This window comes from Buceros rhinoceros, unplaced genomic scaffold, assembly GCF_000710305.1.
Source record: "Buceros rhinoceros silvestris isolate BGI_N320 unplaced genomic scaffold, ASM71030v1 scaffold4158, whole genome shotgun sequence".
Lineage (NCBI taxonomy): Eukaryota > Metazoa > Chordata > Aves > Bucerotiformes > Bucerotidae > Buceros > Buceros rhinoceros.
In genome coordinates this window covers 28,482-39,411 of record NW_010427295.1, presented here as the reverse complement: position 1 = coordinate 39,411, position 10,930 = coordinate 28,482, and the positions used below count along the sequence as shown (strand labels likewise).

The window sequence follows — 10,930 nt, the reverse complement described above, 5'->3', positions numbered from 1 at the left end:
AGAGCTGCTGGCCTGGGAACAGGTTAATTCCTTCTTACAAGCTACAAACACATACACTGAAAAATTCTTCAGAGAAGAATCCTGAAAGCCCTGAAACAGAAATACTCAGAGAACCCATGATGAGCAGAGATGTCACTCACTGGCCTTGCACTCCTTGTGCTGGTCACAAGGTCCTTAGCAGACTCCAGATGTTTAAAACTCCTGCTTTAGGCTATTGCATATCACTGCATTTCACAGCAGAACTGTTGTAATGCTTTGCCTTGGAAGTGAGTGTTTTGCTTTCACAACTAAAAGTCTTTGTGCCCTTTTTTTTTTAATTGTGATGGAGCAGAGAAACTGTGTGTGAAAGGTACTCTATGTGCTTGGCTTCAGCAGTGATACATGACACCCCAAGAGACTTTGATTTTACTCCCCTCTTTTTTTCTTTATTGTAGTGATGTATTTATAGTAAAAATTACATGCCATGTTGCTTCTTTCTGGGATTTCTAAAACTGAAGTCGCAGGCTCATGTAATGCAGGATTTACTTTTTCTTTAGTTCCATGTCTTTTTATCTTTTCTTTTGATACCCAGCGTTGCTGGATTGACTATTCAGACGGTCCTGATTTAAAGTACATGATAGTTGCTGCCTTTATTAAAAAAAAAAAGGAATAAAGAAACAACCTTTAAGACCTGACTCAGGAATCTCTCCTCTTCCTTCCCAGAAGTACACTGCCGTTGGGTTACTGGGCAAAGCTACTGATACTTTAGATGCTACAGGAATAGTAACTGAAGAAAAACCTTATGGTAAGCATAAATGTATCTATATACCTGATGTAATTTGAAGGCTTAAATGGTGTCATTAATAGAAAAGCGGAAGAGATGTTTGGGACTCTGTAACTTAAGTTTAAATGTAAAATCAAACAGATTATTTAATCTTCAACTTCAGTGCTCATTTAATTCAGACCAGCTTCATGCAATTATGTCCAGTGCCAGCATTCATTTCTGCTGGAAAAAAAAACAAAGCAGGCATTAGATTAGGAGGGAGAAAACAGAACTGGGCAGGACTGTGTCATTTTAAATCTTTGACAGGCTGACAAATGATGTGCTGTGTCCGGTAAAATTTTCCTCTTTCAGTGTATAGTCCCATGAGTGCTCTTTTAGTAACACCCTTCAAGGCCAATGGAGGAATAAAGTACTTTGATCTTTCCTCTGTGATGCCCCTTTACAGCTGCTCAACGTAACACTGAGGATGGCATCAGCTGCTTTCTACGTATGTTCACCTACCAAATCTTGCTCTTGCTTGTGGTCTGTGTCCTAGCAACTTTAATAAATGAACTTTTCCGACCCACAGAGCACAATGCAAGAGTTTAAGTCTTCAGAACTAATCCCGACTGTGGCTTTAGTGAAGTGGATGTTCTGCAATAACCCAGGACGTCTTAGAAACAACGTGGAACTAATGAGGGACACACCAGATGTATTTGCCATTAGTTCTTTCGCAACCTGTGGAAAAAAGAAAGAAAAAAACAATAGGAAAATTGTTGCTTAGCAACTCTACAGGTCCCGCTCTGTTCATGGTACCTGGTAATAGCTACGTGAAGTAAATTACCTTTTTTTAATCATGTGATGAGAAGGTAGCCTAGATTCCACCTCTCACCTCCAGTCTCCTTTCCTTTGCAGTTTTTCATTTTGCACGAGGCAGGAGGTGTGAGTTTCTTGTCCACGGCACATTCTAAATAGTATTGTTTACTAGGTAATGTTATTCAGAGATGTTGGATCATTTGCCTCAGGATCAAGTTCTAAGTTTTTCTCTAAGCTTCCGAAGGACTGAGTGTCCACATGGTGCTAGAGTTGCCAACACTTTCGTGACAGTTGTAGAAGACGCTTTCTCAGGTTTTATGTTTACCTCTCAGAAGAAGGAATGTTGTGGTTCTGCTGCACTGAGTGGTGTTCATTGTAGACGCTTGCTCACATATAAAATGTGGAATATGATTTTAAGAAGGTGCAACTCCAGTGGTCAATTAATTAAAAAAAATATTTCTGTTTCCTGAACACTAGTTTTGCTTTTTTATTTTGTATTGTTTACTGCAGACAGAATTTAGTGTCATTTTCATGCACATTTCTTTCACTGGTAGTTCTTGTTCTAGTAGCTTTAAGCTGACATCAGTTCATCGTGTGTTCTCATAAAGAGCAGTATTGGCACTGCTAGGGCAGTGCAGTTGGGGCGCTGGATGTTCCCCTTTGCTGATGCTGACAGCTAAAAGAAATGCTTGTGAAACTGGTCTCAGTTACTTTCCATGGCAGTGCAAATCAGTCTTCTCCAAAGCACCTTGGTTTTCTGCAGGGTTCTCTGGGACGCCCATCATCCCTAATCCTTAACCATAATTGGTGCTCCAAGAATAGGCAAACCAGATTCCTGAGCTGAGTTTCAGCTTTGCTTTGACACCTACAAGGATCCTGGGAGAAGCAGAACATCTGCTAGGGAATATAAATCCTGCAGTGCCAGCAGCATCCAGGATTGGGCCTTAGTACAGAGAAAGGGCACTAAAACAGCTTGCAAGAGGTATAAACCTCTTCTTGAATGCCTCCGCTGGACCACAAGAGGCAAGCGCCTGCAGGAGGTTGCCTGCTATATTAACTACAAGAAAGTGTTACATTTTAGTTCTCAAAGTGACCCTAGACAGCAGTTTAGAAAGCAAACTGTTGTTTTTGACAGTTAGTCCTGATGAAAGGGTGTACTGAAGAGAGATCCTGGGCTTTAACCCCTCCTGAACTTCCCACAGGTTTTTGTTTCTTTACCAGACAAGGAGTTCACATTTCCACTTGAAATTAGGTTATGGTTTCATGCTGATTCCAGGCTATCAGATGCTGACTTTAGAAGCTAGCAGTGTTTAATGTTCCTCTGATGCTTTCTTGAGCACACTAATGTTTGTAGCCCTATCTGAGATGTTTTTAACTATGCACAGGAATGTGCATTCTGAAACCCACTTCCTGTCAGCTGCCTACAGTCTATATCCAGTCAAGAACAAAATTCATGAGGATTTTCTGCAGATCCCTGCTGATTATGCTGAAGTATATGTTTAATAGAGCTACTCAAATATTTTGAAAGAAGTAGTCCTTTCAGCCTTCTGCTTGTCTGTTTGTAATTAATTTGTGCTGGGCCAGATTGAGTCACAATCATCTGCTGTGGTTCTGTTGGACTGCCATGGGCAATTCTTGTGTTCTGTTCTGGTGTAGTTTCTTAACAAGCACAGAGCAGTATCACCCTTCAGTGGAGGCTTCTTGAGATTGTGGCACCATTGGCACCTTTTGGTTTGGTAACTTAACTTCCTTTATGATTACAGCAGGAAAATGGATCAACAGTCACCGGTGTTTAGAAGCACAACTGTTGTTAAATTTTTCATGTTGGAAGCTCATAGGCTCATTTGCAATGCTTTGAGAAGCAGCGGAGAACTGAAGTTCTGGGTGCTTTGGGAGCTGATAGAATTGTTCACTGGAAGACACACAGCCTGTGCAGAGATCACATAACACCACTGTCAGTCTAAGGGCTTAGGAAGACATTTGGAAAAACAGTGTTGAATTGCGTGTATTCTAAATAGTGCACTCGCAGCGCAGGTACACTTGTTTTGTTCTAAGATGAGGCTGTCGTTACTCCTGGGGACTGGACGCAGTTACCCCATGGGCTGAGCCTCAGCAGTCTTCACTGAAATCAGTGTGAGTGTCCTGGGTTCAACATGGAGGAACCGGATGCTCCCATGTTGTCCAGCTTTCTTCTTCCCAGAGAGCTGTGGTTCTCCCAGGCTTCCGGGAAGAAGGACTACGCCTCCGTGAATGAAGTCATAAAAGGGGGCGTGCGAGAAGTCTCGACGCCATTTTGCCATCTTGCGTGAGACAGGGTGGCAGCTGCCGTGCTCCTTCGTAAAGAGCAAAGAGCTATAGTTTAAGTCCAGCTTCTAGCAAAAACTTGTGCTCTGTGATGTAGCAGGTAAAGATACCTGGTATTTGTGATGACGATATTGGGAGGAGTGGGCTAACTCCGGGTAGCAAGGGCAGTTAGGATCTGTGACAGATGCGTCTTGCAAGAAATGTCTCTCAGCCCTTTAAGGGGAGTCAAATGGGGAGAGAAAGTTTTGGGTCTGTTGATGCCAGTTAGCCTTTGTGTGTGTGTGTGTGTGTGTGTGTGTTCATGTTTCATGCTTGATGGAGAGTTGAGTCCAAATGCTTCCATAAACTTGCTGACCAGGCAAGCTGTTAACCAGCTAAACCCAAGCTGGCAATCAGATCAGTCTAATAAGGGAGACCTGTAGGCCTAGGGCCTAAAAGCAGATGTTTCTCCTGGGCAGCAGGACTGTATTCCCTGCCCCTGTGCTGTGGATGTGATGACCGTGGGAGCTGAAAGGTGGCAAAGGAGCTGGTTCCCAGTCTGGGCTGTGTGCCCTGCAGAGCCATGAGTCATGGGACAAACAACGCCTGGGACAAACACACAGTTTACACATAGTGAAACAGTTTGTTTAGGACCAGATTCACAGTGAGTCCCTTTATGACTGAGAGCTGGGTAAAAGCTCCACCAGGCTGTGTGGGTTCTAGGAAAGGGCAAGAATCCAGTACAGTCCATTAACACAAAGGCTGTGCATGCTGGTAAAAGGAAAAAAAAAGAAGCAGCAGCATGTTGTTTGGTTTTCAGGATGTAACATTAGCCAGTTTGTGTCACGATGTATCACAGAAGACAAATATGTTTTATTCTGGATCTTAGCAAACTCATCTATATTTACCTTGATAACACACCCCACAACTTTGTTAATGGCTTAATACATCATTCCTCATATGGGGTTGTTTTTTTTTCCGGAGATAGATTGCCAATAGCATGAGTGATTTTCTCAGAGGCTGTAGATGTAACCTCTCAATCAGGGGAATATGAGATCAGAGCAGGAACTGAACCCAAGTGTGTCTGGCCACAAATGCCCTAGCCACAAATCCAGTTCATGGGGTGAAAATTGAAAGAGAACCCCCAGTGACACTTAATGCTTAGATCTTAAACGCTGAATTCTAGCCTGAAGCAACCTGGAGTTCACAAGAATGCTGCCAGGATCATCAGCATAGACCTGGGTCATGCTAACTTTCCACCATGCAGTTTTGTGATTTGTTGCTAAACGAGAGTAATACAAACAAGATTGAAATACCCAGACTTGCTATACGATTGATTCTGTTGATCCTACCCCACATTCTGATGTACACTGGTCTCTCTCAGCATCCCTGACTGACTTTTGTGCCTTGAAACCTTGCTGTTAATGTCACTTCTTGAGACTGCTGCTGGGGCCTAGGCACAGCATCAGCTCTTGAGGCTGCAAAGCATGCTTTGCGAAAGTGAGGTACCACGCTGCCGTCTTCCAAAGCTGCTGTGGAAAGAAGCCTCTTCTTTTTAACTTAGAGCATGAGTATATCTCTTTTGTGATGTTTGCAAGTAAAAGTCTGTTCCGAAACATAATGAGATTTCAATAAATAAATTTAGTTTTATGCTCCAGCATGCTGTTGATTTAGCAGGGTGACGCTAATTAAATATAACTCGGGCGAAACAGAACTAGTCAAGTCCTAGACAGTAGAAATGTACTAAAGTGCGTTGTGATTACAGATCTTATGTTTGTGCTCTCTGAACAAATTAGGGAAGAATGTCATCTCTGTTGAATAGTATTTCAAAGAACCAATGCGATCAGCTACTGAGATCGTAGCCTTCTAATAAAAGTGGGACAGATTTGTATGTGTATTAAGAGAGTAGGTTGCCTAAAGCAGCTATCTGGTTTTTTACAGGGTTTCTTCAATAAAATTGCCTTACTTAATGCATATCAATACCCTGGTGTGCATTAGCAGGGTGTCTGTTTGATATGGAAATTTGATGTGTTGTTCCAGATGCGGTCTTTTTCTTCACTCAAAGAAACTCACGATGCTTTGGTTCTCTAATAATCTGTTGTATTTATCCCCACAGTTAGGTGTGCTTAAAGAGAAGTTGCCAAGATTAGATGAGCATTTTATTCTTTTTGGTCCTGTAACAAAACTTAGAATAGGACAAATTTTGTAGTTTTTTTCATAATTCCCAAGAAAAATGAATTTGCAGTCCCAAGAGAGAGAAACTGCAGACGAATATTGTGTGTATTGGGATTTCTGCCCTTCTGAGAGCGACCAGACTGTCTTAATCACCTCGGACAATTTGTTCCACTCTTTTTGTGATAATTCACACTCCTACCTACATTCTGTTTTTTAGCTCTTCTCTTTGGTGTTTTTCACCGAGTCTAAATTCAGATGAGAGGGGACTCTTTGTATGTTTGCAGAATGTGATTGATGCTGTTAATGCCATGTGAATAATCAGTGCTAACATCCTTACCGTTTTCTTTCTACAGACCAGGTGACAAAAGGAGATCTTGAGAATGTGCTGCAGAAGTTCACAGGGGACATAATGCAGGTTCCTCCACTGTAAGTTCCTCAGTATTCAGACACTCTTGGCAGTTGTGTTCAGCCATGGGGACTTGCCAACAGAAGTCAGTTCTCTCAGAAATAAAAACGACGCATTTTGGCAGGAGGATAGGGGCAATGGAGGCTTCGCTGTTTAGCATTTGCAACTGCAGGTCACGCCCACTTGAACATCCAGCACAAATGGTAACCTGCAGTCTGGTTTTCTGAAAACTTAGAGCGGGAATGAGTGATTAGTGTCTGAGCTTCTGTAGCTCAGCAAATTTCTCCTAGTCAGGTGAGCCACAGTAGCTGGCAGTGTGGAGCGCTTAGCTGGTGACAGATGGCTGTTCCATGATTTAAGCTAACATGCTTGTCTTTGCGTTTGCAATGGGTTGGCTACTGTTGTTCCGAGCTCTGCAAGGTCAGTGATACAGTAGCTGTTCTGCTTCCTGTGTGACCCGTTTAAATCTGCTCTCTGCTAATTTGAGCAAGATTTTTTTTAATTTTTTTATGGAGCTTTGGATAGAGTTTTATGTAATCAGTGAAATGAATACTTCTTGTTTTATACTGGTCCCCTAAACACCTAGAACAAGGCTGCATAAAGTGGTAGTTGCTCTTCAGGGAAGAACCTGGTGAGAGATGAGTAAAGGCACAAGGGAGAATTACAGGACTTGCCTGAGCAGCTCCCTGGTGCTCAGCTCCACATAGCACTGAATCAGAGTATGTCCTGCAGACTTCTGAGAGTATGTTAGAGGCAGCTGCAAGTGTTGTAGCCCTTATAGAACGTCTTTGTTTTCATAAACTATGAATAGAGCGGTGAAACACTTTTAAACCTGTGCAGCGAGAGATAAATACAGGACCATCCCTTGTTTTCCAGTTTGTATAGCTGCTGGCAAATGAGATGATTCTGTGTCCAAGAGATTTCCGAAGCACTTGCTAGTTGTTTGGGGATTTTTTTGAGCACTTGGAGAGGATTAGAAGGGTAAACTGTATGCTGCTGTAGTACAATATTAACAGGATCTGGAGGATGGGAAGCTTGTTCTATTACAACCGTATGACACACATTTTGATGCTCTATCTGATCAGCTATTCTGCTTTGAAGAAGGATGGAGAAAGGCTATCAACTCTGATGAAAAGAGGAGAAGCAGTTGAAGCAAAGCCTGCTCGGCCAGTAAGAGTGTACAGCCTCTCTCTCCAGCAGTTCCAGCCACCACTCTTCACACTAGGTAAAGGCCACAGAGTGATGCTCCCAGCTTGTTAGCACTTATTTGCACTCCGAATTGGAGTAATATGGTGAAATGGGTTTCATTTCCCTCAGCTACTTGTTTTGGTGTGAGCCCGTGTGCAGAGACTTTCACTTTCACAGTAAAAGCACTGTATTTTGGTTTTAAGTTAAGCTGATTACATATAATCTTTCTGTGAGGGAAAATTCTGAGAGGCTGGTCAGGGGATTATTTGCATCTGTCCATGATTTCACAACCTCCAGCTCACTCCTCCTTTCTCAGGTCTGCTTGCTTCACTTTCCCCATTCTTTTGCCCAGGCCTGCTGGCATCTCTCCCAGGGTGCCGCAATGACCAGTATCAGTTACTGTCAGGTCACTTTCTCAGTTGAGGAGACAGGATCTTAACCTCTCTTCTGTCAAACATGAAGAGACTTGGGTAGTATATTAAGAAGCATATTAATATATAAACCAAAAAAGACCCTGTAAATGTTTGATACTACTGTGAGGTCAAGATAATGTCTTGCATTGATCAGTTACATAGTTGACCCATAGTCCTCTGATGGTCCCGGTGTTACACGGTGAGCAAGTATGAGTGACAGAACTCACTGCCGTGTTACTTCAGCCGTTTCTTGGTGGGTGGGTAAGTAGCAGCTGATGAGTGGCAGAGGAGGTGGGGCAGGGTTGAGAGAGCAGGGAAAGTTAAAGGGGAGTTTTAAATTTTTGTTGGAGCTGCCAGTGTGCAGTATCTTAAAAGCACTGATAGTTTAAGCTATACTTGAAATAACTTGTTTCCATCATTAGAAATATGGAACAACCTTCTGAAACCTCTAAAATGAAATGAAGTGAAGCATTTGTTAACATAACACAGCAAGTACTTAATTTCTAGTTAGTTCAGTTGCCATTGTATTTGCTTTCCCTCCTGTCTAGCTTAGCAATCTCACCCGCACATATGTTACAGGATGAATAATTGATGTTGCATCCTATAAATATTTTATCACTGGGTTGTTTGCTTAGTGCATTTTTACATTTATGTGGGGGCATGCTTTCTGTGTAAAGTAGATTTCACATTGCACTGGCACTTTACCATGTCACTGTTAACATTCCAGATGTTGAATGTGGTGGTGGCTTTTACGTCAGGAGCCTGGTCAGTGACATTGGCAAAGGTAGGCATGAAAAAAGCCATGAAAGTTTAAGGAATGAATGTGTCTGTTTATGGAAAAAAAAGTCATTTTATGTATCTCCAGTAATTAGACCTATCTATGATTTTGCAAAATTGTAGTCCGGTCACTTGTTTGTATATACTTTTTCTCCTCTGTATGTTAAAACTAACTCAGATTAAGGATGAGAAGTAGAAAGATACTGTCTTTTTAAACATTATTCATCACATTTTGAAAACAGATTGCACAGAACATTACCATGCACATAATAAACTCTATCTGCTGGAAAGGCTCCTACTTTTGTGATGGTTTTTCTAGTGTTTTCTTTCTGCTTTACCTGAACTGTGAATGGTTTTGGTTTCCCACAGGGTTATTTGTCTTGTGCCCCATATCTATCAAACTGCATGATGGAGAACAGAAAATCCATTTCAAAATTTTTTTTTTAAATGATACATTTGCAGATCAAGAAAGCAAGTGATGTGGGATAACCCTGTGAATTTCAATGTTGTTATTTGTGTTTAGGCAGGTCAAAGATTCTGTTTCTGTTCCTGCTTTCTGAGTGTAGTGGCTTATATTTAGTCCTTCCGAGATAATGTCTGTCTTCAGCTGGTTTCTTTTGAAAAATTTGAAATGCAGTAAAACTCCTCCTGCATCAGAAAGAATGGGAGAGAATAGTTGAGTATACATGTGCGCTTACAGAGTCAGCTCTGGTTGCTGTTATGTTTTGTAGCAAACTATTTTCTTGTATTTTTTAATTTTTCCTTATCTTGGTTTATATTATCCTGATAGATAGCACAGGATAGAAGCGTCAAAAATCCTTCCTGAAGGCAAGAAATACTAAGGCCTCAAAGTCAGTGGAAAAATAGTACGTGGTCTTCTAAGTCACTTGCGAATACAGAATGTTCTGCTTGTGTCTTACGTCATTATTTCCTCTCTTTTCTTTCTGATTTAAATGTGGAAAATGGTTTGACAACTTTCTGTCAGATTTTGAACTCTTTACCTCACTGGAGATCTATTGAAATCAAAGGAATTCCTTGGCTCAAATTTAAGAAGGTAGAAATGAGTGATAAATCTTCATGAGCTTCCTTCTCAGACAAAGCAGAACAGTGTTTAAAAAGCGAATTGCAGATAGTTAAACTCAACCATGCACTTTTTCTAAATCCTTCTCTCTCCTTCACTGTAGAACTCGCTACCTGTGCCACTATGCAAGAGCTGACCCGAACCAAGCAAGGGCCATTTACCCTAGAGGAGCATGCCCTTTATGAAGACAAATGGACAATTGATGAAATTGCACGATCCTTAGAGCATTGCACGTCTCTTCTCTCAGGAGAGCCATCTCATAAAAAATTGAAGACGGAGCATCCTGGTGAAACTGCTGTGAGCTGTGAAGATAAGTGATAAGTTGGGTCAAGGAAAAAGACTGAATGATTGAGACATTTTAAGATTGGATTGGGATTGTCTGGCCTCCTGCGTAAATTTACAAGTCTGTACTGGGAGAGCGACAAACTGCAGCGCAAGAAAAATGGTTCTTTTGTTTTCTGGGGTTAGAACATGCACTGAAAAATATCCAGTACTTGCTGTTTCCTGATCTGTTTATTTCCCTTGTTGCTCGTTGTAAATCCGAGGTCTGCCTCGGATGACAAATTTGAATAAACTTTTAAAGAACTTTCAGGATGCAATGTAGCTGTTGTTACTAATTCCTCAATTAAAAAAAATAGAAACCTTACGGTTTGCTAAATGCGCTCAAAAAAAAGTTCTTTTCTTTCCTTTAGAGTTTCTAATCAAACCCTGAAATACCATGCTGACGAGACTGTCATAGCTTGAAAGATCCAATAATGTGGTGGGGCAGTCTGCTTTCCTGAAATCCGTTTCAGGAAATGTCCGTTCTCCTGTGGTTTTTCCTATGCAAATTGTTTCTTCAGTCAAATGTTGGAATGCAGTAATCTAGCTCTACTCTGAAACAGCAGCCTAAGTGACTACTCTGAAGTATAAACAGTCCTGGAAGATAGCTGATTAATAACAAGTGCTCTGAGGAGTGCAGTCATCGTTGCAGGTGTGCATGTCTTATCCTGGTACAACGTCCCCATCGGTGACCATCCATAGTTTCAGGTGTGGTTAACTGTTATGCC

At 41.5% G+C, this 10,930-nt stretch overlaps 1 protein-coding gene across 1 annotated transcript in view; it reads left to right on the top strand.

Moving 5' to 3' along the window:
* TRUB1 (TruB pseudouridine (psi) synthase family member 1) overlaps positions 1-10,526 on the top strand; it is a 27,410-nt gene extending 16,884 nt beyond the window's left edge. The window contains exons 4-8 of the mRNA XM_010141819.1: positions 703-784; positions 6,370-6,442; positions 7,508-7,647; positions 8,751-8,807; positions 9,985-10,526. Of these exons, the coding sequence (XP_010140121.1) occupies positions 703-784; positions 6,370-6,442; positions 7,508-7,647; positions 8,751-8,807; positions 9,985-10,199 (567 nt within the window). The 3' untranslated portion in view covers positions 10,200-10,526. The remainder of the gene's footprint in view (positions 1-702; positions 785-6,369; positions 6,443-7,507; positions 7,648-8,750; positions 8,808-9,984) is intronic.
* The last annotated feature ends 404 nt before the right edge of the window (positions 10,527-10,930 follow it).